Below are 27,399 nucleotides of genomic sequence, written 5' to 3'. Positions count from 1 at the left end.
CGCGGCTCCGCCGGGGTGGCGGCATGGCGGGCTGGGCGCGGCTGGCCCGGCTCGGCGGTCGCCTCTGGGCGGCGGCGACTCCCGGACACAGGTAGCGGTTCGGCTGGGAGGGGAAGGGGCTGCGCCGGGGGAGGGAGGAAAGAAGCGACAGGAAGAGCGGGAGCAGAGCGTGGTTCGGCCCCTGTCGCAGTCCCGAGCTCATAGAATCGTAGAGCGGCGTGGCTTGGGAAGGGACCTCGCAGATAATCTAGTTCCAGCCCCCAGCTGTAGGAAGGGACGCCTTCAGCTAGAGCAGGCTGCGCAGCCTGCATCCAACGTGGCCTTGAACGCTGCCAGGGATGGGGCATCCAGAGCCTCTCTGGGCAGCCTGGTTCGTGCCTCACCACCCTCGCACCTAATAACTAATGTAAGCCTGTCTTTCAGTTTGAACCCATTCCCCCGTGTCCTGTCACAACTTGCTCCTGTCTCTTGCCTCGTCTTTCCTGTAAATCCCCTCAGGCGCTTTCCCTGGGCGGCCTCTCCGTGCCCCGGGCCAGGCCCGTGTGTGCAGCCCGCTGCAGTTCCTGCTGCCAGGGGCACTGCTCGGCATTCCAGCCCTAGAAATACACCCGGCCTCTTAGAAGTGGCCCGATCCTGCGTGGGAGTTATGGCAGGACGGGGGTGTTCACATCCAAAGCATCTTTGCAGCACTGTGAGCAGCTTACCTGCCTTGTTTTGGGTCACCTTGGCCCGCTGGCCACGTGCATTCTCTGTCTCTACCATTAAATGCTCTTTTGCTGACATTGCAGCGGACTGGGGGCCATTCCAGCCTTTTTCAACCCTCGTAAAATTTATGGCAGGATACTGAGCTGTTTAGCAGCTTTTGTAGAATCAGAGGTTTTGGGGCTGGAAGGGAGCTGAGGAGCCAAGTTCTAATATGACACCTAAGTTCCTTCTCACAGTGTGGAGGTCACAGCCTGGAGGTCAGACCAGGTTTCTCAGGTTGTCATTTGGGGCCTTGAAAGGCTCCAAGGACTGAATCTGCACAGTCCCTCTAGACCCCATTGCTAATGTTTGCTTGTCTTCAATCTGAACATTTTTTTCCTTATGTAAAATCTGAATCCCCCTTTTCAGTTTGTAGCACTTTTCTCATTCTCTTGGCATCCACCTCATTGACATAGCCTGCTGTGGTCTTATCAGTAGCTTTCTCACAAATTACTCCATGCCACTTCTGGATGGGACTGAGCTTTTCTCCTTCATGAGTTTCACTGGGTTCCTTGTTGGCTTGTCCCTCTGGCTGGCAGAGGGACACCCTTGAGCATCATCCACTGCTCCCTTCAAACTTATCAATGGTGCACTCATCCCCACTCAGAGGCCCTTGTTAAAGGCAGTGAACAGGAGAAGTCCCTGAACAGACTCTTGAGGAGCTCTACTTGTAATTTGCCTTCTAGTAGAGTCCAAACCATCAGCTGTGACTCCTTCAGCTGATGATCCAGCCAGGTTTTTCTTTGGCTGACAGCCCACCCATCCATGCCATAACATCCCACCTTGGATAGAAGGATGCCAAAAGAAATAATTTTAAAAAGTCTTGCTGAAGTTAAGGTAAACAGTATCCACTCTTATCTCTTTGTTCATGGATCTAGCTGGGGTTTTCTATCTTAAAAGAAGTGGTTGGTTGGTTGTTGCTTGCTCCTCTTTAGTATAATTCAGAATACTTAGTCAAATGACAGATAATTGTTTTGTAAATTAGGTGTAACATACATGTTACAAGACAGTTTTGTACTGATAAGGCACTCAAAACCTTTTCCCACCTCTGGAAAGGGGTCAGCTGGGCTTTGTAGTCAGACACATCAACAGTTCAACGTGGTGGCATGAGCATCTTTCTGAAGAGAATGTAGAGTTCCTCAAGAAGATAACTGCAGAGGAGTACAAAGCTCAGACAGCCAGCAAGCTGTGCCCCCTAAAAGATGAGCCATGGCCACTGAATAAGTGGACACCAGGTGAGATTCTGAAATGCCTGTTCATGCTGAAATTATCTATATTATTGTGTTGATGCATTCAGTAACATCAGGATTGTGTCTTGTGAAGTATTTTTCTTTTGGCTTTCACATCAATCATTCGATAAATCTATCAAATTAATAAATGTAATACATCGGTTCTCTAAAAAACATTTAAAATATTACAAGATGTTAAGAACCATTTAAAAGCTTTTCGTTCTTAAGTTTAGTTTTTAGTCCAGCACTTGGCCCATCCCACTGCTGTACAGCAACAAGATAATAAATTCAGAATTCATCAAAAAACTCTCCTTAGAATATAAAGTGTATGAGCTTGAAAAGGTTCTTGTTAATATTGCTGGACTGTGAAGGGAAAATACAGTACATAATACATCCCACTTCTGGTCTGTGATTACAGATTCTGTGGACTAGAACACAGAATTAAATTTCTGAGCTTTCAAAAGGGTCACATAATTTGTGTGGCAGACTTGGCAGGTTGCCTTTGCAAAGATTGGGGTGGGAGGAACCTCCTACAGTAAACTTTTCAATAGTTAGTTTGGCTCTAATACATGGGTGTTGTATTTTGGAAAAAAAACCCGAACCAAAAGTAGTTGATTTTCTATCAAACACAACTGAAACATGTAGAACTTTACTGCTGGTGGGATTAAAACCTAAATTCTGCAAGGATTTAGCAGTCTTTTCCCTCCTTCACCTCCTTAGGAAAGATCAGCATTAGTGGGACTGTTAGCAGATTATTAGATGTACTTATTCAATTATTAAGTGCATCCATGTTCTGTTTTGATCTACAGATTCCATCAGAGTTGGTGTTGTTGCAGTAAAACTGGGAATGATGCCAATATGGACCAAATCAGGAGAAAAACGTCCTGTCACACTACTTAAGGTGAAATAAACCATAATTAATTTAATCTTCTACACTGTGTTAGGATTGCAAACCAGCTGTTTCAAGGAAAAGTGACACTTATGGCTTGTACAGAGTAGGAAATCCTGAAAGAAAGTAAAGATTTCTTTCAATCCTGTATAGTACACCATACCCATTCTGTTTATATCCAAACTTTCTAGGAGTGGTCTGCCCTGCTGCCTCAGCTATTCAAATGCTGCAGAGCTGTGAGTAGTGTTACCTAGGTGATGCAACAAAGCTGGGGTTAGCTATCCCACTTCACTTCTTTCATTTTTCCACCTGCAGGAGTGTTGGCATTAGTTTCACCTTGGTTTCTGGCCTTTGTAGCTCTGAAGCTGCTTCTTCATATGCTCCAGCAGCTGCTCCTGTGATGGAGCCTTTTGCTGACTGCCTGCTGCCGTAAGAGGAGACACTGCTGTGAAGGCCATCAGATTTACAGGGCAAAGGAGCAGGAGTCTAAAATGGGAGCTCTTACTGTTTGCTTTGCATGCTTACAATAGGGATTTTGCAGATCTTGTGTGAAAAAGGTTATTATTATTTCTAGAGTGTTTATGAAATTCATTTGAATTCTACTATTTTTTTTTTTTTGCTAAAATAAGCCTTCAGTTCATTGGAAAAGCAATGTCACTGTAAAAATGTAACACACTGTCTTACTTGTAGGCTGTATCTTCTGTTATGAAAACAGACTGACTTTAGTGTTTTGTTGTTTTAAAGTGTACACATCTGCTTATGCTCAGGCAAATGCTTTTTCTTTTCTTTAGGTTCAAGATTGCCATGTTTTAAGATATGTTTCAAAGGAGGAGTCGGGTGGAAAAACAGCTAAACTGCTTGTTGGAGGCAAAAATGTATCTCCCTTTTCTGTAAGTGAAGCACTTTGGGTGTCACTGTCCTGATTTCAATACAAAAGTAGCATAAGTGGACTTCTCTGAAAGATTTATTGGCAGGCAAGCCTGCTTTGTAATTGATCTTTTTTCATATTCACCTTTGCTGTTTCCTAAAGCTAGTGTAAATTCTTGGTTAAGAGAAAAGCAAGAAGAACTTTTTGAAAGTTTTGGCTCTAATCCTCTAGGATAGCTGTGGGTTTAGGAATTTGCTTTGATGTGCAGTGTCCCATGCTGGCAAAAGGGTTTGAAGGGTTTCTCAGTGGAGAAATGTGTGTTCTTCATGTCTTTGGAGATGCAGTTGAGATGAGGACTGCAAGATACACACTTCAAGGGCCTGTTGTACTTGAAACTTACTCAGATTCATCAGCTGTTTACAGCTTAGTGCTCTAGCTTACTCTTCTTTTTGTCTGTCAGCATTGTTTAATTTGTCTATAGTTCTGCTGGTAACTTTAAGACTTATCTTTTCAAGAAGATAGCCTCATGATTGCAACTCATCAACAGCCATATCAAAGCCACTCACTTGATTAGAAATCCCAGTTGCTTGATGTGGAATTCCCAGATATCTCTAATGGCTGAGGTTGTCTGGTAGACCTGTCATTCCCCAGGATGAGTTATAGATCAAGCAAGAACAAAGCTTTCCCTCAAAGGATTGCAGTTTCTGTGATGCATTATTTCTGTAACATATAATTTTTCAATTCTTGCAATATCCTGACACTCATTTGTCTGATATAGGCAAGTAAAAAAATCTCAGGGCTCATGACTACTAAGCAGATGATCTCTGTTCATGATTGTGGCTTTTCGAGGGCACAGATTTCTATTTTTCAAACAGATGGTTGCCCCAGGGCCTCAAAATTAATTTGTGTATTTGTTTCTGCTTTAGTGAAGGTAAGAGAAGAAGGATCTTTTTGCATTTGATAGATCTGTTGGCTTTTTTAGTATATTCTATTGATTTTGATTAGGATTATCCTTCAAGGTCCCATTCTTTTATTCAGTTGCTTTATGCCATGTTTGGCCATCACAGTTTCTGCTTTTCAAGTGTCTATCCTGTCACTTCAGTCCATTTCCACTTTCCAGGTATTAATTTTTTTTGGAAAAATGACAGCTTTGGTTTTTTCTTTCCTGTTACTTTCATCTAAGACATGCAAGAGTCATGGGAATAATAATTTTCAAGTTGTATTTTGCCCATTAGACTCCTTAGAGTTGATCTTTTCCTGAAGATTATGTTACCAGTAAATCCAGTATGTTGTCAGGGTAAAAACATGCCAGAAATAAGGAGGTATAAAGAAAACTTTTTGAACAGCTCCTATGAAAATTTCTTCAAGGCAAAACTACCTAAAAAGTCAACTCAAGGACTTTTTAGTAGTGTGAGTTATGTCAGAGATTTTCTTTGGGCATAACTTTCAAGTTAGCTTCTATTAATTTGGTTGAATTTTGATTAATTTCAATAAAGAAATTAATTAAATATCCTTTCAACAATCTTTGGTGAGGTCCTGTCCTGAGGCTGAACTGTGTGTTATTGTTGTTGTTGTTATTATTGTTATTATTACTTATACTAAGCTCTATTATTATTTTTGGCATCATCTAGCTAAACTAGCTAATTTCTAAGGAAGAAGTTGTCATGCTGATTCTGAGCAGTTTTACTTGTAAGGTGCTAACAAGTGATTTATTTTTGTAGTTTAGCTCAAAGTTTGGATCACTGTTTTCCTAAGTTTATCAGCCTTTTTATGTGTTTCTTTTCTCTCTAAAGTGACAGAAGTGAGAATTAAAAGCAAGGTGAATGATACTGTCTTGTATAAGCATAAGCAATTTCTTTTGTTAATTCCTCATAGGAACACCTGTCTTCCTCAGATTCCTCACAGCTACTAATTTTTAATGAATTCAATCAAAAGATTCCTTCAGTAATTTTTCTAACAAAGAATTTTTTGTATTTCTTTGGAGTGTCAAATCACTTTAAAACTGATAAGGGGTATTGCATTTTTAGCAAGATTCATTTTCCCTTTTTAGCTTGATGTATGGCACTCTGTTATAAGTGAACAGATTTTTCATGATTTTTTAATGCAAAATTATGCTCAAAAGTACAGTTCTATCAGTTCTCAAACATTTTTTAGTCAAAAATATTTCAGATGCTTCCTATAAGTGAGGGTGTATTGATAATTTTCCTATAATACTGGAAGATACTGTTGGTGTTTTTACTAAATAAGGAACATCTGAGAATTCATTCAGTGTTCCCCTCTAATATTGCTTTTTAGGAAGAGTTTGTAAAGACAGCAGTGTTTTGTTTGTAAAAATACATCTCTCTGACTTGGCTGTTTGAAGAGGAGGTGGTATTACAGTAGAACAGTGCAAGGCTACAGCCTAGAGTAGAACTCCTGAGATATAAGTGAATTTTACCCTTTGACTTCACCAGCCTCTCCTTGAGCTGTAGCTCTTTCCAGTGATCCATGCTAAACATGGGTGTAGCTGTAGTTTCAGGCAGCAGTTTTGCATAGCTGGAAATAAGGGATTGATATACAGACACTTGATAGGAAGTCTATATTTTTCATTCTCACATATAGTTCTGCAGATAAATACAGGTGCTCCACTGATCCCTCAAATATTTGTGGTCTTAGGAGAAATTTCGTATGCATTTGATTCTGGTTTTTAAAGGTATTTGAAGTATTTTGTTCTGTGATTTCAAATTAACAAATCTTTAAAGAAACACTTTTCGCTCTCAAAGAGAGATTCATAAACTTAAAATTTCTAGTTTTTTTCCTAAATCAGAGATCCTCATCATCTTGCTTTTTCATTTTTTATAAAACTTCCTCTAACACTTTCAACAAATGTTTGAAAACCAAAGAAGGGGCAACTTGCAGATTTTTGAAACTGTGTTTTTTAAATACATTAAGTAACATTTTTAAAGTTGTCCACATTACTTGCTCTTAAAATACACAAAATAATTTTTGAGAGAGAACTGCACAGGAGTTTTGAGAAGCAATCCTCAGAGATGAGATTATCCAAGTGTGACAGTATTGTTAGATGCTTAAATTGCTTTCTACCAGAAATCATTTGAAAGAGAATCAGCTGCATTGCTTTTTTTTTTTTTCCTGTGGCCACAATTTTCATGCATCACTGTTTCTGTTGCTTGGTTTCCTCTCAGCAGTCTGCTGTTCTGTGAGGTCTTGTTTAAAACAGCTGAGAATAATTTTAAATACTCTTAAATTTTTCAGATTAATCTCAAAAGAAAAGCCCTGCTTTTGTAAGTCAGTTGTTTGACACCGAGTGTACTTGCTATATCTTACAAATACATGGATCATAAACTTGTTATTTATTTTTCTTTTTTTGCCCACAGACTCAAAGTTTTCTTCTGTGGAAATTTAAGCCTTTCTAGAAGTTCTGCAAGACGAGAATTTGTTTCTATGGTTTTGTTAATTAAATAAATTACATTTATCATGGTGTGAGACTAAGTCATCCGAAGCTTTGAGAAAAAGAACCCATTTCTAAACTGCTACAAAACTCCTTGTAAGCCATGAAAAACAAAGTAGCATCTGTCATCTACATTCTAAATGATTGGTTTCCCTTTTGTGATGATCAATATCTTCATATATCTCTTGTTTATATTAGGTAGCTGTAGGGTAACTACTTGACAGAAAATAAGAGGCAGACACAGGAGTTTTTAAATAAACTTTACGTAGAGATAAAATGCAAGCCTCAGGATGAAATTCTAGTGTTATGTATCTGTTTCTCTGAGTGATGTTGATGGCCTGTAATTGTTTTCTGTGCTGGGTTGATTCTTGGGTATTTTAAGATGACTTAATGGCTGCTTTTTATTACAGAAACCAGAGTCTGCACATGAAATTTTTAAAGAAGCTGGAGTGCCACGGAAGCAGAAAGTTACAACATTTAATGTTACAGATGATGCCATAATTAAGCCAGGTATTCTTTTTGATCTACTGAGTATTTTGTGCATAGTCATTTAGCATTTGCCACTTGTAGACCTAAATGAAGTTATCATGTGTATTTCAGTGTTGTTTTTTTATAGAAATTGCTGAATTCTTTGTCATTAAGCACAAGCAAACCTTTTTCATAGTGAAAATTAGAAGGTGGGTTTTACTTTTTAGTTGATGACATGTAGGGTTTTTGCTTTTTCCAGGATACTATCTTTCCATCTATGAGAAAATAAATCCAATCCAAATTTACTAATCTGTACATTGGATTAAGAAGTACATGTCTGTAACCTTGACTCACTTATTGGGCATAAATAAGAATACAATTACAGGAAGATCCTTATGAGAAGGACACAGAATTTTGTGGTAATATTTCTCAGGACCCTGAAATAGCAGTTGCAGTTTTGCTTCTTCTTGCTGTATTCAAAAGTAGGACAATGGCTGCTATTTCTGACAGCTTGCAAAGTAAAACACACTAAAGCATGTTTATAACAAACATTCTTACTAAAAATCAGTATTGGAAGTTTGGAGACCAAATAAATAGTTTTATGTTCCTGAGGTTTTATTAGGTAGTATATTTAGGTTATATTTATTTTGTGCTTTTTGGCAGTTACAGGTATTTTCTGAAGAGTTATGTAAGGTAGGAAATTCTAATGTATTAAATCTTCAGTGCCATTAGTGAAGCTTTTTGCAAGATCTTTTTAAGACAGTGCAGTAACTGATAACAATCAAATCTGACATGAAGAGGAAGTCTAAACTGATAAATGGAAGCAATAGCTTGAGATAAAGCAGAATTGCAAGTTTTTTATAAACTGCTTTTTCATTGTGTGTGTTTTGTACATAACATATTTTATGTGCATGATTTTGTGTCAGTTGGCAGTTATCTAAATGTGTGGATTATGTAAATATAACATGAAATAATGTGAATGTTTTTATTCTTGAGGCTTATGAGAGGTTTGCATCATTTCAGTTTTCATTCTTACAGATTTGAGAAAGCACAAAAGCAATTGAAAAAACACGAAGCAATTAAAATTTCATTTTTTTAGTGGATGTATAACCGACTGCAAACTGAAATATGCAGCCACATAGATCTTCAGATTAAAGATCATTTTTAGGGAACTAAGTTATCAGTTTTACTTTGTTGGGTTTTTTAAGCTGCTAATGAAAGAATATTCACACTTGAATTTAAAAAAATCACTGAAGACAAGACAGATCTAAAACTAATATTCTGATACTGCAAGTCCTTAAGGAATTAGTGTAATTACAGTGAAGTGAGTGATGTCACTGACCTACAGTAGTACTGTTTCTGCTAAAAGTTAGAGTATAGACAGTTCCCCACTGGAGGAAGCTATACTTTTGCCACAGACTTTAGTTTGGAAACACTATGTCTTAATAGAGGAATTGTTGCAATTTTTTTTAATCCAATTTTTTTATAGTAAAAGGGGGGTCTTTGTGATTTGTTTGGTTTCTTTGTTTGACTTCTTGTTTTTTAAAAGCCCTCCATCTTGTGAAGTGCTAGTTGTTCTAAATGCAGCATAGTCTATTTTCTTGCTAAACATATGTATTATGAGTCTTAACTAATTAAACACTTTAGGCTTTGGCAATGTATGAAGGACAATGTATCTGAGTAATGCCTTGACCCTTACTTCCTGCTAATCTGAAATTGGGTTATACCCTAAGAAGTGTGCTTAATTAGTAGATCCATAGCATCTATTTCAGTCAGTGAGGTTCATAAAGAGAAGCAAATAAGATGTAAATAACAAGTTCTGTTTCCCATGCTGTGACTGTAACCCACCCTGGTGGATGATGACTGGATGGTAGTTTGAGGATTTCAGCACTAAGCTGAACATGGTCTCTGCTCTTCTTCTGCAGGTACTCCCTTGTATGCTGCTCATTTCCGCCCGGGCCAGTTTGTGGATGTTACTGCAAAAACGTACGTGCCTGAGGATTTATTGTGTCATGAATCTCTCTCAAAGAGACAAGCTGGTTTTATTGTTTTTCCTCTCTAATTTGGCTTGAACCCATGGCTCACAAAAGCCAAATGGTAGTGACAGTTGCAATGGTAGTGACAGGAAATTGACATCTATTCACTCATTGTGTCAAAAATACCAAATTATGTTTCTTGATGAGGCTTGCTCTTGATTTTGAACAGGACTTAATACTGTTAAGGCTCAGATTCTGCCTGTGTTGTCTCTCACATGCTCATGATTAGCATGGGCTAAAGAGATGTTTAATGCAGTATCTGTAGTATGTAAAAATAGAGAATAAATGCTGAAAGGCATCGGTTCCCAAAAAGACTGCTTAATTTTAATTTGGTGAAGAGATGGGAAGGGAGATGTGGATTGAAAGGATAGCAAAAAATATTGAATACATTTAGCAGTACAAGAGAGCTGTCAAATTTTTAATTTATTTTTTTGTTTTCCCTCACATTCCAGCCTCATGTCCTTGCCAGCAGTGGCTAAAGATCTTTTACTTTAATGTGGGAGGAATAATCTCCTCTCAGACCACTGCAAATGCCAAATTAGAGCTCAAGTAATAGAGGATGTTGAAAAGAAAAGCTGGCATCTTGTGGCAAAGACTGGTCCTGGCTCTTGTAGTGTATCTACAAGAGAACTCCTGTCTGTGTATTTCAATGTTGTGATGCAAAATAGTATTTGCCATTACTTGTTTTATTTTCTCTGCAATGAAGATAGTACCCAGCTACAGTTGTCTCACATGTAGAGTGTAATACCTATAAATGTCCAATACTGTTCACAGGATTTTGTATATGTAGGGAAACTAGCTATATCAACTGAGCTGAGTATGCAATTCTAGTAGAACTACACCTCACTACATTTGTGAAGGCACTGTATTAGAGAATAACAGTTTAAGGAATTGACTGGAATTAGTATTTTTTTCCAAATCAGACTTTCTTGTGCAATACTTAGATCTGACTTATTATTCATTCTGCTTCTAAATTGCATTCAGTGAGCATCCTGTAAGAGACCATAGCTTATTTGCAAAATAGAGCACGTGATCATTAGGAATACAGTCATTTAATGGAGATTGTGTCAGTCTTTGTTAATGTGGAAAAGCTTTGTTTTTCTAGGAGTTTTTCCAAGAACTAGGAAAGGGATTCTTTTAGCAGTGTAGAAGATACTGGTGAACAATCACAAGGTATTGATTTATATCTTGTTTTTAGTATTTGAAAATACTAGTATTTAGTATTTGAAAATACTAGCAAGCTAAAAATAGACTGAGTTCTTGGTCCTGTTCAGTGAATCTGTCCTAGATTGTAGTTCAGTATTTCTAATATGTTTTCTCTTGATCCTTGTATGATTCCATTTCAGAAATCAGCTGTGTGTTTGCTGATTTGGTATCATATTTCTTGTAATCCTGCTGTAAAGGTGAAGCTAATGTTCTTTAACTAAAGAGAAAGGTGAAATGGGTTTTCTGTCAGTGTGATTCTCTAATCATTCCAGTCTTTCTATATAAAAAAATTTTGACGTTTTTCCATGGCTTGTCACATTCTGATTTCTACTTCTTTGGAGTGCTTCATTTATCATGCTCCCTTAGCTTTTGGGCAAGAATTAAGTTACATTACTATATTTCAGTTTTTCTTCTATTCTTTTGCTTTTTTCCATGCAATTTCATCCAACAAAGTCCCATCCAATCTGGGGAAGGACTTGGAGGGAGGACCTGTATCTTTCTAATTCAATCCATAATGGACTTGAAAAACAGTAATTCCTAAAAATGTGATATTAAAAAATGTTTTTAGAAATATATTTACATGAACATGCACTTTACATTTTTGACAGCAGTTTTGCTTTAATTGGTTAGAAAACAGCAGAGTGTACAATGTTAGAAATCGTGTGGATGAAAATAGTAGTGCTGTTGATAATAGCATGATTAATTGTAATAAGTCCTTTAAAAAGGAAAGAAAGAAAACTAATGTCACCTCAATGAGGAGATAATATAGTGGAATATAAAGGATATTTTAATCTTTAACCAACTTTTAATTGTTCAGATGAGCAAGATATCCTTTTGTGTGCTTCCTTCTGCCAAAATGTAAATTAAAAATATGTTCCTTATAAATAAGATAACTTCAAACTTCATTTGGGAAGTCTTGGGCTAGCCTCTTCATTTGGTTACCAAAATTAGGGGGGTTTTTTATGACTGTCTTCTTTTAATCTTCCCTATGATTAATGTTATTGTCAAAGTCTATTGAAATGTTTTGATTCATTTATACCTCTGTAAAGGAAAACATTTTCACAGGAATATGAGGGTTCAGTTAAAGATTTATGTATGCACTTTGTTTTCATTTGAAATCTCATAATTGTTCAGCATGGTATGAGTGGCTTTTAGAGCAGAGTAGGCAGTGTGTCTGTATGCTGTCACTCTTCTACTGAAATATTTTCCTTAGTTCTTATTTTCTGCAATTTAAAAGCTCAGTCATTGAGTTTAGCCCTGCTAAACTTGGAGCTAAAATGCACAGCACCATCCAGAAACACTTCTCTCACAGGCTGCAGCTCTGTGGTCCCCTCTACAAATGGAGCATCTCCCCTATGAGGAAAGGCTGAGTGAATTTGGATTGTTCAGCCTGGAGAAGAGAAGGCTTCAGGATCACTTAGTTGCAGCCTTCCAGTACCTAAAGGGAGCCTCTAAGAAAGATGGAAAAAGACTATATACAAAAGCATGTGGTGACAGGGCAAACAGCTTCTAAGTGAGAAGAGGTTTAGATTAGATATTAAGAGGATGGTGAGGAACATCAGAAATGTTGTCAGTCCCAAGAAAAGGCCACCATCAGTTTTGTTGGAAATGGTCTAGAATTAAGTGGTGAGTCTGGAGTGTTTATGGTTTATTTAAGCTCTACTTGATTAACAGTGTAATCTGAGCCTGAATCTGAATTCTCCATTTGCCCAAAGTTATTTGAGTAAGTAGCTGGATTACTTTTCCCTTGCAGCATTGAAATAATGCTCTTTTAAATTAACTATGTTTGAAGAGTTACTAGCAAAATAAATCGTTGCTTAATTAGAGTGCTTTATTCCAGCAGCTTTCTAAATGAAAGTTCTCTCATTATGTGCTGGCATTTTACTTGTACCAAACCTGGAAAATGAGTTTGTACAAAATTAGGTGTGGTTGACCTCAACACCTGCTTTCTTGCAGGTGAAACCAGAACAACTGTAATAAAACTATATTTCTAACTCTACAGAAAGATTATTTTCCTTTTGTTTAACTCTTACATGTCTTAGTTTTTCTTATCATTATCGCTCCCTGTGAGTACATTCTGGGAATCAGGTAATACGTCATTCAGTGAAGCCAAGTAAACTAAATTGCATATGTTGAAGAACAGGGACATTCTGTATTTCAAATCTAGTTTTATAAGTCTCATGCATGTGAGGTTTTGTGTTCAAATATGGTGTTGTCCAATGTTACTGCTAGAACATTAAAAATGTATAGCCCTTGATTCAAACCAAGACAACAGGTCTAAGATGTTTTAGCATCCACAACAGGGTAAGTAGGATGTCAAGCATTCTACTCCAGTGTAGGTTCTTGGTTATAATATTTCAGATACTGTAAGAAACTCAATTCTTTCTGAGTGGATTCTAGTTATTTCTTCTGTTAGGTTAATATATTGTACTGCATTAACATCCTGCTTTGATGACTTTAATTTTTTTTTAAATCTCAACTGGCTTAGGTTGAGTTTCAGTAATTATTTTTCTTTTATTGGTAATACTTGCTGAATGTATTCACACTGAGTCATTTTTAAGAAGGGCAAAGGGGGCAATTAAATAATTTGAAATTAAATGAGTGATATTAATAGCTGACACCTGGTGTCTGTTCAGAAATCAACAGACATATAATCTTACATAATACTAATTATCTTTGTCAGAATAAAAAATGTTTAAGAAAATTGTACAATACACTGTATGAATGCTTCTATAATTTTCCATTGTATGTCTTGAACAGCATATATCTTAAGTTCTCTTGCTTGTTTATATAAGATAAATATTGCCTTCAAAAGCACATTGCATTGCATAAAATTTGAAGAATGTAAAATCTTTACATTAGAAATACAGATAAATTGTGGTCATGGAAAATTTACTCATCATATATTTTTTGCATATAGTGGAAAAATCCACCACTTGTCAGAAAACAGATCTTATTCACATCAACTTAGGCTGGAAAAATGCTGTTCTTTAGAATGCTTGAGGTATATTGGCTGAGCTACTAACTGCCTAGTTAACCAGTTCTAAATTTTATTATAAAACAGATGTTAGTAGTTCCTTACTTTAGTTTAAACTTTACATTCAGTCTGGATAATCTTATTCTGTTCTTACTCTGCTTCCAGCTTTACTTCAGACAGAGCATGAGTCAAATAAGAAATACACACTGTGTAATTGTTTGTCTTCTTCACATATGTTTAAAAAACAAGACACATAGTTTATTCTTTTGTAAAGTGAAAAACTCCAAAATGAAAAAAACCCTGTAGCTGCTTCTTATTTAATTATTTCAATCATGATGGCTGTGTCATATTGAATAGGAAATTAATGTCAAAAAGTCATAAGGTAAAGTGTTCTTGCAGATAATTGAATGATTTTTACAAATAAAAAATGAAACTAATCTGAAACATTATTAAACTATATGATGAAAAAGCCTTGATAGTAAAGCTTTGTATGTTATAAAATACTCTTAATTTCTGCATTGCAATATCTTTCCTTGACTTTAGGCAGAATATTTCAGAGGCTGAAAATTTGTTTTCATATTCAGATCAACAGATGCAAGAGAACTTTCAGGTTTACCAGAGTACTCTTTTATTAGTCTGATCACATTTTCTATACATTTCCTAAGACTTTGGTATTGTAAAATATGAGTCTTTGTTCACAAAAAATGTATGTGCAATTGGAAGGACCAAGAAGCAGCTGAGCATTCTCTATTGCATGAATCATTTAACACTATCAACTCTATCTTGTGACCTTTTTTTTAAGATATCTTATAATATTTGATGTACTAAACTTTTTTTCAAATTACATCTCCTCTATGTATTAAGTATTTATGTTTTAAAAATTTTAAAGCACAATGGACAGTATTCTAAATTGTTCATTTTAAAAATGAGTAAGCTGAATGAAATGTTGAGGTTGTTTTATGACATCAGAGGTTTATTGTTGGCTAAGTTTGACAGTTATGTTTACTTTTGAAATGTTAGCTTTCTATGGTTCTGTGGTTTTCTCTGAATTGCAAGGGCATTTCTGCAGCTAAAGAATTTATCATGCCCTATCATTTAAGGAGGGAATTTTATCTGCTCACTCTGTTGACTGCACAGCTGCAACCCACTTGCAGTTAGTTTTGGAGACTTTGCTAAGTCCATCTTGCAGCTAGAGATGCCAGAAGTAATCTGCTTGGAAACCATGGCCAGTTATAGGTAGTTTAAAAGAAAAAAGTATTTTGGCAGAACAGAGATGAGTGTTCCTATAGCATAGTTTCTGCCTGTATTTCATATTTACTGCTCCCTAGCAGTATGAAAACAGAAAAACACAAGTATTAAGCCTCTCTTAAAGTGTATTTTTCAAACTATTTTTTATGACTATTACTGTTAACTCCTGCAAGCTTTTAAAATAGCTGATTCTATCAGAAAGTGATATTACAAAGCCTTGCATCCTTTGGATTCCTCCTTTGGATTTTGATCCCAGGCAACCCAGGGCATCCCTCCCACAGGTGTCTTTACCTTGTGCCTTGTTTGTAGCACCATGTCTGACAAACTGACCAAAATTTCAAGTTAAATTTTATAATCAGTGCAGCCATAAACACTGTGGTCAGACTTCTCCTTTTGCACACAGACATTTTAATAGTGCCATTTTAGTGCCATTTTAATCCACATTTTATTCAGCTTTTCCTTTGTATAGTGGTAAGGTGATTTTTCCTATTGAGTCTATCCCTGCAGTAAATAGAGAATTCCAAAGCCAGTAATGCTGTCATGTGGCTCAAAGATGAAGGACATGGACTCTGAAAGTATATTGTATTTGGTATTGTGTTTTAGAACTCATTTGTTGGATGAGTATGGATTAAAAGAATTACATGTCATTATACACAAAGCTGCTCTCAAGAGATGAGTTTGGTGTAGTATGGAAAATAATGTTAGTTCTAAGTAGCCATCTCTTTCCTGTGTTGATGCTTAGGCCTGACATTAAATTGTGGTATATGATATTATTTGGGGTTTTGACTGGGTTTCTGTTAGTTTGTTCGTTCTGGTGCACACTGGTTGACAGATTCATTATGGTAACTTTTATTGAGGACAATCAAGGAATATTTTATGTTAGTCTTCTTGCCTATTTGACTGTCTTCTAGTGCTTCTTATTCTGTAAAGCAGTCTTTAAGCATTGTGCTAAAATATGTTTATGGTTTAAAATACAGATTTTATTTAAGTATATTCTTCCCTCAGGTGAGGTTAAAGGTAAAAAAATCATGAGCCTGACTGAAATTGTTGGTTATTGCCTGAAACCTTATATTTCATTAACCCAGGTTTGTTTCTTAATTGTTTTTGTTTTCAGAATTGGTAAAGGATTTCAAGGTGTCATGAAAAGATGGGGATTTAAAGGTCAACCTGCAAGCCATGGCCAGACAAAAACTCACAGACGACCTGGAGCAATATCTACCAATGTGAGGATTCTCATTTCCCATTGAAACATTCTTCAGTGCTTTTAGAACAGCTTACTAAAACTGAACAAATGTAAAATAGCTAGCTGCCACATTTACCCTGTGCTAGCAGGGAATCCCAGCAGCCAAGGAAGTTCAGAAACCTGTGTAAGGAGCAGTTCTGTTCTCTTAGGCCTCGATTTATGAGCAGTCTGTATTGCAGGTAAATGCACATATTTTAACTGAGCTAATTGGCATATTTTGTAATATAGTGAGAGGAGTAGTCTTAACACTTCAAAGAGAGTTCTAAGAAGCTTTTATCACAGCATTTATAGATTGGAAAGGATTTGCCTGTTATTTTATCCTGCAAATATTATACTGTTCTTTGGAACCCTGATTCCTTTTATCACCTTCCCTGGCATGTGTAGCTGCTTAATGAACTGATCCCCATAATTTAGTAGAGAATTATTCCCAGAAGTGTCTAAGCTTCTATGCATTTCTAAGCAGAGTAAAGAATCATATTTTACATTTCAAACTATAAATAATATTAGTATAGAAGCTCATTGAGCAGGTTAATCTTAGACTTTGTACAATATTTAGACTGAACTAAGAGGAATTTTTTTTGCAAACTAATTAGGATCAACTGAGTCATAGTACTGAACATGAACTGTCTGTAAATTTCTTAGAGAAATTAAATGTAAAAAAGAATTAATAATGCTCAAGAGAAAAGTAAAAGCAAAATGGCAACAGTCAATGTAGTTTGAGTAATTGAGAGTGTAAAAGCATGTGTTACTAATTGATAGTCCTCAGTTTCAGCTGGAAAAATTCTATACCTGGCACTTGTTTTCACTGAAGAATGTAAATATTTGAACACTTAACACTATTTTAGCAGATGGTATTCATCATTACAAAATAACCCCTCTTTACCTTTCTTTAAATTAAAATTTCCTAAGCAGTAATGCTACATGTAATTTCATAAAATATATAGAATGAAAAATGGTATTGGAAATAGGTATGATGGCGAGAAAACAAGGTGAAAGGATGCAACAGGGGAAAAACAATGCCTTGATGGTATTTTCCAATCAGTGGTTGATCAACTCAGACATTTTTATAATCTAGGACTGTTCAGTAGGGAATCCTCTCCCTAGAATTGCATTGCAACTGATTTCCTGAAATCATGATTTTCACATGAATTAAGAAAAACCCCAAGAAACATGATTTATGAATAGCAGAGAGGTGCAAGATACAAATCCCTTGATAACAGTGTAGAATTGAAAATTATTTCACTTATTCCTGCCTTTTTTTCCCCACGTTTGTTGTCCAGTTTATGCCCAGCTAATCAAAAATGGGGTACAGAAACTAAGGATTACTGGAGAATGGAATTAAAAATTCCATTCTCAAGAATCCACATATTAAAAAAGATCTAATTTACATCAGTGTAAAAACTTTTTGATTAGGGAAGGAGGGAAGCTACAGGGTATATATGTGTGTGTATATGTATATAAAAATTTTGTTATTGTGGTCAAGTATTTCAGAGCACATGTAAAGTAAAACCTAACCTCTGGCAGGAGGTATTTCAAATACTTATCAGGATTATATTTTTTTTTGTGTACATATTTTCAGCTTTGGAAATACTAGCATATTTTCTGTGGTGCACCTCTTGAGTTTGTAAGTGTACCTCTTGCAGTTAACATGGTGATTTTGGCCTTGTTTTTAATCTAGAAAGCTGCCAAAGTTTATCGTGGAAAGAAAATGCCTGGTAAAATGGGTAACATCTACAGGACATCTTTTGGCTTAAAGGTGAGTGCTGGGAATACCAGTGTGTGTATAAGGTGGTGTCCTGTCACCCCTGCCTGAATCCATACAGCAGCATCTTGTAGTAAGCTAGCTGAGAAGACCAGAGCAGCAAATGAGTTCTCCAGTTCTCTTGTGGGCTACAGGTACCTTATCTGAACATTCTTTGTGTTTGTGGTAGTCTGGGAACTGGGATTATGGGTGATACTCCCACATCCAGTGTGTTTTTCATTATGTCTCATGGCTTCTGCCTTTGAGGAGGGCAAAATCAGGCTTTTGGTGACTTCAGTTAATGTCTCTGTGACTGTTCCATTGTTCATACCCAGCCCAAATCTGAGTTGTTTGAAACTCTAACTTGATAATGGCCTGTCACTTCCATGTGCAAAAAGGAGGTTATAGTTTCTGTCCCCATTCTGATTTATGCATAGCTACGGCAGCTCCTGAGCTGTTAAAGCTACTCTGTCTCTGAAGGCAACCTCTGCAGATTGCACAAAAAGCATAATGACTTCTAGTTTGCCAAAAAATGCTGCTGTTGTTCTCAGTTTACTGCAACTAATTTTTTTGTAGCAGAAAATGTGTGTGTTCAGTTGAGCACCTGATTGAGTTAAGAAATTAACATGTGGTCACAGGAGCATTTTCATGAGGACATTTGTTTTATTTTGTCACCTGTGATGTTTTTCATGTTTTTCAACATGCTGCTGTTGGAGGGAAAAGACACCTAGGTGATTTGGTGAGCTGCTTTACAGCCTGGTCACCAGCCCTTTAAAACTGTTTCAACCTCTTTCTTTAGGAATCTTTGCACTCAGAGTGGCATGTCAGTGAACTTAGTTGTAAGTTTAGGCCTGTGCAAAACATTTTTATTCCCCAGAGTATCACAGCCAATTACTCAGTTTGGGCTTTGCTGGACTTCTGTTTGTAAAACTGGAATAGTCTCTAAGCAGGACTCAACGTTGGATTTTTTTTCTGTCTCTTAGGTGTGGAGGATCAATACAAAACATGACATTATTTATGTAAATGGGTCTGTTCCGGGTCACACCAATTGTCTGGTGAAGGTATGTTTGCTAGTTTCAGTACTGGTATTAGTGACTCCTAAGCTCTCTACAAATCAATTTACAAATGGAAAAACACTGGTAGGATGCAATTTTCATTTCTTGTGAGAAGTCTTGTACTGTTGAATTAAAGGGCAGTGGAATCAGTTCTGTGAAGAAATGTGGTCAGCAGGAGCAGTGGGCAGGCTAAATGGCTTCTTCTTAGATTTGCACCTGTGTACCTTATGATGCACCAGCAGAGACTGAACCCCATGGTGTTTCCAGCCTATGTGCATCCCCTGTGAATGCTAACATGAGCCTGTAACATGGTGGTGAGATTTCCAGAATGTTATTTAAGTGTTGTATTCAGGAATAGACAGCAAGTCCTGCTTTAGAGGTTATTTAAAGCATTCCTGTACCCAGGAGCAATTCCCTTTCCAAGAAACAGTTGAGGTACAGGAAGAGAAAGCTGGAATTCAAAATCTGAGTTCCCTTGGAAATCAGTATCAATGTGCCAGTGGTATTTTCTGTGGCAGTCTACAGGTCTAATTTTGAACTTAATGGAGATTTGTGTCAGTTTTCCACAGTCTTGAAACAATGAAGAGTCTAATAAGTGTTCTTACAATGTAAATAATTCACACCAAAGCAAGAAAAGTGCTTTTTGGGGGTAGTTTTCAAAGTAGATTTTTCTTTCTAATTAGGTACTTTCTGCATACCTGCAAACACCACTTACTTGGAGGAAGTTGTTTCCTTTCTGACTGAATAGAGTGCAGGGTACCAAATGTCCTTGCTATGAAGGACTGTAAAGAGTTTGATATGCATGTGCTGTGTGTCTGACAGTTTTAAATCCTTGGAAGCATTGCAGGGATTTAAATGGTCCAGGTCATGAACAGTTGAAGAGGTCATCAAATTCAGATGTTTTCAGGTAGTTTATCTTCTTCTATTTTACTGTGGACATCCATTGTCTCTTAGTTGTGGAGCAGAATTCCACAGGAATTTTGGAGCAGAATTCCTACTGGACCTTATGTACAGCAACCTTGCTTTCAAATAGGTGTTTCACCCATAGAAAAATGATGTTTCTCTCACTGCAAGCAAGGTCTTTTTTCCTGGGCAAGGTATCTCTAAACTGGTTTTATTTTAATGTCCAGCCCAAGTCTGAGGAATACATTACATATTTATCTTCCAGTATAGTGAAAATTGTTTAAGAAATGTCTGGGAAAAGTAATTTTCAAGACAACTTCTGCAAAATTACTGGGTTTTTTAACACAAAAATAAAGAGTGTAGACCTTTTCTTAACTATGTTCAAAGTATTTTTTTCTAATCCTGAGGCATGAACCTGGTTGCTCTATCAGTCTGAAATTTAATTAAGTGGGAATTTATTTTAGGATGTTAGTTTTAAATTATAATCTATACATACAAGCAACATACTGTAGTTGAAAAACTGAGAAATGTTTGATGCCCAGTCTGTATTCTTTGGTCTTAATAGTTCTCTTAAGCAAGAGTTAATTGTTGAAACAGGTTGTGTATCTTGTTGTCTTAGTCATGTGTTAAAATCCACACTTGGTGGCAAATGCAGGTACACGTCTCTCATGTTTTATCTGTAAGGATGCAACATCTTATAAAGCCACTGGGACTGAATACACTACCTGTTTTTACCAGATTATAACTTTCATTCTAATTAGACTCAATAAATGAATTTTTATTTCTGATTTTAAGAAAACAAAAATTTTTTTACACACCTGTAATATAAATTGCTTTTAAAAACTAAGCTGTGTATGTTAATACTGCATGTTCTTTTGTACACCCTGAAGATCTCATTCAAACAAATCATTCTTCCCTTGCTGATCAGACACTGCACACTCTGCTTGGAGAAGAACATGCATGGGAAAAATGAGGCTTTTCTTCCCTTAGAGCTCCTTGCTTAAGATAATAGTGTACATGAATGATCTTGACCAAAGTGCTGCAGACTCAAACTTTCATGGCATTCAGTAATAAATAACTCTGAGATAAAGACACAGCAGTAGGTATTATTGCTATTAAGAAATAGGTTTACAAAAATTGCTCCCAGTCTTATTTGGAGATTAAAGGCAGTATGTAGTAAGCAACATTTCATTCCAGTTCCTTGAGCTGGTGGATCCATTCTGTGGCTTTTTCCTTGAATGAGCCATATAACTTACATTACATTCATTTTTTCCCTTATTTTTTCAAATATATCTGCAAAGATTAGCAAAGACTGTAATTATAAAATCAGATAAAGCAATACTATTTGGTTCTCTTTGGTTTCTGGGGTTTTTTTTTTTTCTCCATTAATTTTGCTGCACTCATCTGTGGTGTTTTTAGCTTGCCTTACAGCTTTCTTCCAGGATATATTCTTGTTTGCTTATGGACATTAATGACTTCCAGTATATTGTTTTATATTTGTATGGGTCTGCTGTTGGGAGGAGGAATTATGGGATATTAGCTGTTGTAATTACTGTTCATTCCACTAAATACCTGCCTGTAATTAAGTAGGAATAATATCTAGAGAATTTGAATCCATGTCTTTGAGCTCCAGAGTGAAATATTGCATAACACTTTCCTCTTTGTGTGCCTCCTGGGGGAAGGCATTTGTGTTCAACACTCTGTGTTGCTTGGTAACCATTAAAACCATAGTGCACCTTTAAAGCATATATTTATTTTGTGTGTTGTATTTTTGGAAAATTTGTGCATCAGCACTGTATTCAGACAGAGATTAAGCACTTAAATTTTTGAAGTTTTGCTTTCAGCAGAATAAAATTGCAGAATACTAGGATTGATGTTTTTAATTAGAGTCAGCTTTCATTTGATATTGCACACTGAAGTATGCAGTGAATAACTGACATCAGTAATGTTTCTAGCCAACTGGAAAACTAATGAAAAAAGCTTACTTTACTGTGGATTTCTTTCTCAATTTCAAGGTCTGATAAAATAAAGAGTTAGGAGTGTGCTGGAATGAACGGAGTTCCTCTGTTACAAGAGTAACATTGCAGAGTAAGCATTTGTAAAGTTCGTGTGTTGGGCCTATCAAGATCCCCTACCATCTTAAGAAACACCTGTTTGTCCCTGGGGCATCTTCTTAGATCCCAATGCCTCTAGTTACCATCTCTAATAGCTTTCTGTTACTAAAGCTTATGGCTCTGGATTGCTCTCCCAAGTATATTACCAAAAAGTTCTTTCTTTTGTCATTCAAAAGAGATGCACAAGACTTAACTCTGTTTTTAAGTAGATGCCTTACAGTGGAGACTATAATAGTATATTATAATTCACAATGTTATAGTTTGTCTTTGTGGTATTTTATACCTGCTCTCATTTTAAGGCACCTGATTTTCTAAGGATATTCAGTATTGATAACTCTTGAGTATATCACTTGTAGTGAATGCAGAAATTCTGGCACATCTTGTAGCCCAAAGAAGTTGCTTAGCCAGTCAAATACTGAACTGGTCTGTTTATATCCTAGATCTCAGTTAAATTGAAGTATACAAGTTGCTTCAGTATTGGTGTTCCACTTTAGCTACTAACTTAAGTCTTGAGATTCCTTATTTTTGTTTGGCTCTTTTTTCTTTTTTGTTTTTTTTAAGAGAAGTATGTAGTGATTTGCATCCTACTTACTTTGTATCACACTTCCCAGTGTTACTGTGCTGTGTTTCTAGTTATTGATGCATGGGTTGGGTGCCCTCTGCTCAAGTTGAGGACATGCAGGACATGCCTTCAGTTCTTTCATGTTCTCTGTCCTGTGCCTTGGGCCTCATTCATAGAGTTGTGTGGAGCATTTGGGAGGGGTTTGTATGGTTGGGTTATTTTTTAAGACAAAATAAGGCTGGTCAGAAATGGATATAATTCTTGGGTTTAATTTTTATTTCTAGCTTCAAAAATGGCAAAGAAGCTGAGTTAGGTGATGTATGACACCTGGGGAGCTTATTTCTAATAACTTTCTATGTTTAAACATATTTTTATACACAAATAACTCTCATTCTTTGCTGTGGTTACTAACACAGCCTGAAGCCCAGTTAAACTACAGATGTGAGTTGTGACTTAAGCATCAGTTTTTAACACTTGTTTAAGACCACATTAAGCCTTTTGTAATAATAGATTTCTGAGTTGGTATTTGTTTATACTACCCATTATGCTGTCAATACATAAGTGCAGTTTACTAATTGTTTGCAAAACCCTTTATGACTGTTCTAAAGATTTAGTGACAAAAATCCAACCAGCTCCAATTTCAGCTTTCTCTAGTATTTTTTTTAATAAAATGATCTGTCAGAGAATGCACTGTAGTGGTTATATCATCATCTGTATATACCATCTATCTCTAGTATAGTCTGTAAATATATAGTGTTATTAATACAGCACTTGAGTAAGCCAAGCATTTATCCTATGAGGTATACAGCAAATGTTTTTGTGGATTGCAGTAACAGTTTGGACTATGAGCTTGATTCCATCTGTGGATGAGAGTCAGATTGACTGGATTTTAGTAACACAGCACAAAAACTTACTCCTTTATTAAGGGTGATCTCAGGAGGTTGCCAGGAGAGGAGGAAGAACTGTGCTGGGTCACCTGCGTTTCTTTTCTTTGTGCATGCCTATACAGACAAGTGTAGCTGCTGCTGCTGCACACCAGTGAACCCCTTTATACTGCTGTGAAATTATTGTTCAGGAATCTGAGATAAGAGATACAGGGAATCTTTGGCATGGTGGACCCTTCATAAATGTAAAGGGAGCAGTCAAATAATTCTCTTGAGAAGTCAGATGAATCATACCATGTGTTAATTGCTGATTGATACTTTCAGGTGTAAAATGAAATTGAGTTCTTCCTTTAAATATGAATGATAATGATAAATACGTGGTAATAGAATAATAATATCTAACTTTTTTATATTTCAAGGAGAAAGAATTTCATTTAACTTGGTAGTGATGCTCTGAGATAGCCCTTTTTTGGTTTAAATTGCATTTGAAGGCTATGAATGTAGAAAAAGATGGGAAAAGAGCAGTAGAAAAAGATGGAAAAAGAGCAGTAGTTTCACCAGTCAAAAGAAATATTGCATCAATTATACCAACCAAGAAAAAAGAGCTTATCATAAGATAACTATTTTAACATCAGATGTGGCCTGTGCTTATGGGATCTGTTACTCTTCTGAAGAGTTTAGAAGGGACAAAATGAAACAGGGTTGTACTCCTCTGAGAGCAACAATGGTCTGTTGGAGAATCTTGAAACTGTTTTAAGAATTTTCCATATCACACTGGAGATATTATGTCCAAAATGCCCCTCAGCATGAATATGTGATTCATATAATGTTAAGTCTGGACAAAAAATCTTAAATTCATTTAGGGAAACTAATGTAGGACTAAGATTAGACTGTTGGATTTGCCTTCAGTTAAGAGCAGATGTCTTACTGCTAAATCCTTAGGAGGAAAACAAACATTTCAATTCCTTTCATTTTCTAGGTGTCCAGAACTGCCTACCATGACACAGCCTATATGTAACAGCACATACTATTTCATGATGAGAGTATCAAAAATAAGAAAAACTAGACATGAAAAACATTTAAATAAGATACACATGAAATTAATTAGTTATCATAAATAAAATCATTTAATCTTTCTGATACTAATGGTGGGATCACAGGGGGTTTTGCTGTTGACATAGAAAGCTTTTGGTGTGTAATAGGATTACAGAGTAAAGGAGAAATTAGCAAGGGAAATAATAGGTAACCAGGAAGCAATTGAAATGTGTTTTCATATAGTAAAAGAAACAGCCACAGTGTATTGAAAGTATAGGATGATATCTCTGAAGATACCATCCTTCAGGTGGCATTGCTGAACCTCTCTGACTGTTTTTTTTCTAACTCACTGGTGCTGGAACTGTTGCAGCTAAGGTCTGTGGACTTGGACCTCAGCCTGGTTCATTCCATCCAGATGTGCAATGTAAATTGGAAGCTACAGGTCTGTCAGTTCACAAGGCCATGAAGAGAACAATTCTGTACAAGATCTACATGAAAAGCTGCTTAGCCATCCTAACCAGTGCAACACATTGAGCCCCTCATCCCTTCATTCTTAGCAAAAGGTTTTCTTTTTGTTTATCAAGCCTGCCCTTTAAAAAATATTGGAACATCAAATTTATTGTACATGCCATCTGCAGGAATCCTCATGGACTTTGGGAAAGGTTCAAGTAATAGTAGTTATGAATTTGGTAAATACAGTGCTGTCAGAACAGAGCATTCAGTGGGCATAAATTTTTTTCATTTAATTTTTGGCTTAAATCAGAATTGTCCTATGTGAGGTCTTTGTCCAACCAAGTAAGAACAAGTGTCCTGTTCTTTAAAAGCCCACCAAAAACCAAGAGGAAGAACTTATCTTCTCTTTACTAAAATTTTGTCTAATCTATTCACACTTCTTTTTAATCCACTTGAATATAGTGCCTGAAAGGGATTATTACAGCTCAGGAGGAAGATCATGTGTAATAATATAGAAAAGAAGAATTTAATTCTAAATCAAATTTAAGAATTTGTAGTTCTTTTTTTTTTTTTATTCAGAGATACCAGCCTTCTGTCTGCTACCACAGACAAACTGCTTTTTGCTGATAATTCTAGCTACTAATTTTCTTCAGAGATTGGAGTTTCAGGGGCTAGATTTTAAATCATTCCACATGTAGAGAGGTCAGTAAAGGAATTTCTCTGTGGCACCACATTCTTTCAAATGAACTGTCTTAGAGACCCGTGACAAACTTAGGTACTGATTCCTGAGTGAAGAATTTTAGATGTTTAACGCTGCAGTCACTGAAGAGCTCTGCAATAGCCAGAGGGATTCAAAGCAGCACATGCACATATCTTTGCAAAATTAGTTGCTGTAATTAGTTTGCATCACACACACAAATGCGTGTCTTGTTTGTTGAAGAGGTGATTACACTGCATAATATAATTTGGAATGTCATGTGGGAACATAGTGTGGAAAATAAGCACTATTTAAACAAGCTGTACTTCTATTTAAATAACGTTTTAAAATATTGAGCAGTGAATTCATATGAGTGGGTTTTGATTCATGTAATGACAAATTCTATTAGGATTTTTTCATTGTTGTTTAGTTTTGCTGATTTTTAAAATCTCTTTAAGGATGAGTACAAAATGTTAAATTCAATAGCCAGAGTTGATGTTAAAGTAACTGATAATTATACCTGGAAATCTTAAAAGAAGTGCAATGTGAGTACTGTTGGGTTTTTCCTATGCATGCAAACTGAGTTCTTCAAATTCTAGTGTATCATTATCTGAAAATCTTCTGTAAGATTTATTAACCCTACTCTTTCTGTTCCTGCTTTCCAGGTCAGAGATAGCAAATTGCCTACTTACAAGGACTGCAATAAAAACCCTCCATTCCCTACATTTTTTGCTGATGGAGATGAAGAACTGCCAGAAGACCTTTTTGATGCAGAGATGTTCCAGTTCACAGATCCATCTGTCACATTTGCATAATGTTCCTCACATCTTTGAAAACACAGTTTTGTTATTTTCATGTACATTGCAATACTGTATAAAAGTAAGCCTATCAATTACAGTCTGGCCAACGGACTTAAACACTTCTGGTATTGCCATTTTGATCAGATAATCAGATTTCCCACTATCAGTCTCAAACCTGTACTTAAAGCAACAGGCAAGTGTGTCTTCAGTGACCTTATGTCCTCTGCCTCAAGCTGCAAAAACCTACACAATCCTGAAAAACTGTTGTTTTGAAGATGGTTCCGGTTCATTTTCTGAATGTGAACAAATTTTGTTTCTCTTTTATGTAAAGTATACTGGGCAGCACTGGGCAACTCTGATCAGTCACAGAAAGGTTCCAGATATGCCTTGGCATCTGAGGTGGGGGGGGGGGGGCAGATCCATTACGAGTAATCCAAAATAAAACAAGAAAATGCATAAGCATTGTTTTTCAGAATGAGCTTGTTTTGCTTCCTTCTTTTATCCAGAGCTCTTTCTCTGCTTTTGCCTTTGTGTTACTTATTTTAGCAGATACCCAACAGATTTTCTAGAGGGAGAGGGGTGGTGGCCATGTGTGGGGTGAGGGAGTGTTTAGGTGGGAAACATTCAGTAACCAAGCAGCACTAGGACTGCAAGGACCACCTGTTTGTCACCTTTGCTCACAGCTTTTTCTGAACTTCACAGAGGGTCCCTTGAATGCTCTCTGGAGAAGTCTCTGTGCATCTGCCATCATCTTTGTATTGTAATCTTACTCTGTTACAGGAGAGCTACTTCAAAGAAA

At 36.5% G+C, this 27,399-nt stretch overlaps 1 protein-coding gene across 1 annotated transcript; it reads left to right on the top strand.

The window, feature by feature from the left end:
• Window positions 1-27,399, top strand: MRPL3 (mitochondrial ribosomal protein L3). Its single transcript, XM_079302044.1, has 10 exons — window positions 1-91; window positions 1,801-1,979; window positions 2,783-2,874; window positions 3,654-3,752; window positions 7,589-7,688; window positions 9,572-9,632; window positions 16,228-16,336; window positions 18,035-18,112; window positions 19,081-19,158; window positions 26,466-27,399. Exons 1-10 carry the CDS (start codon window positions 24-26, stop codon window positions 26,613-26,615), a joined length of 1,014 nt encoding a protein of 337 aa, XP_079158170.1. The 5' UTR covers window positions 1-23; the 3' UTR covers window positions 26,616-27,399.

The sequence above is a fragment of the Erithacus rubecula genome, assembly GCF_903797595.1.
Source record: "Erithacus rubecula genome assembly, chromosome: 3".
In the NCBI taxonomy this organism is placed as follows: domain Eukaryota; kingdom Metazoa; phylum Chordata; class Aves; order Passeriformes; family Muscicapidae; genus Erithacus; species Erithacus rubecula.
The sequence above is the reverse complement of the archived record's forward strand: the minus strand, read 5'-3'. Positions and strand labels throughout refer to the sequence as shown.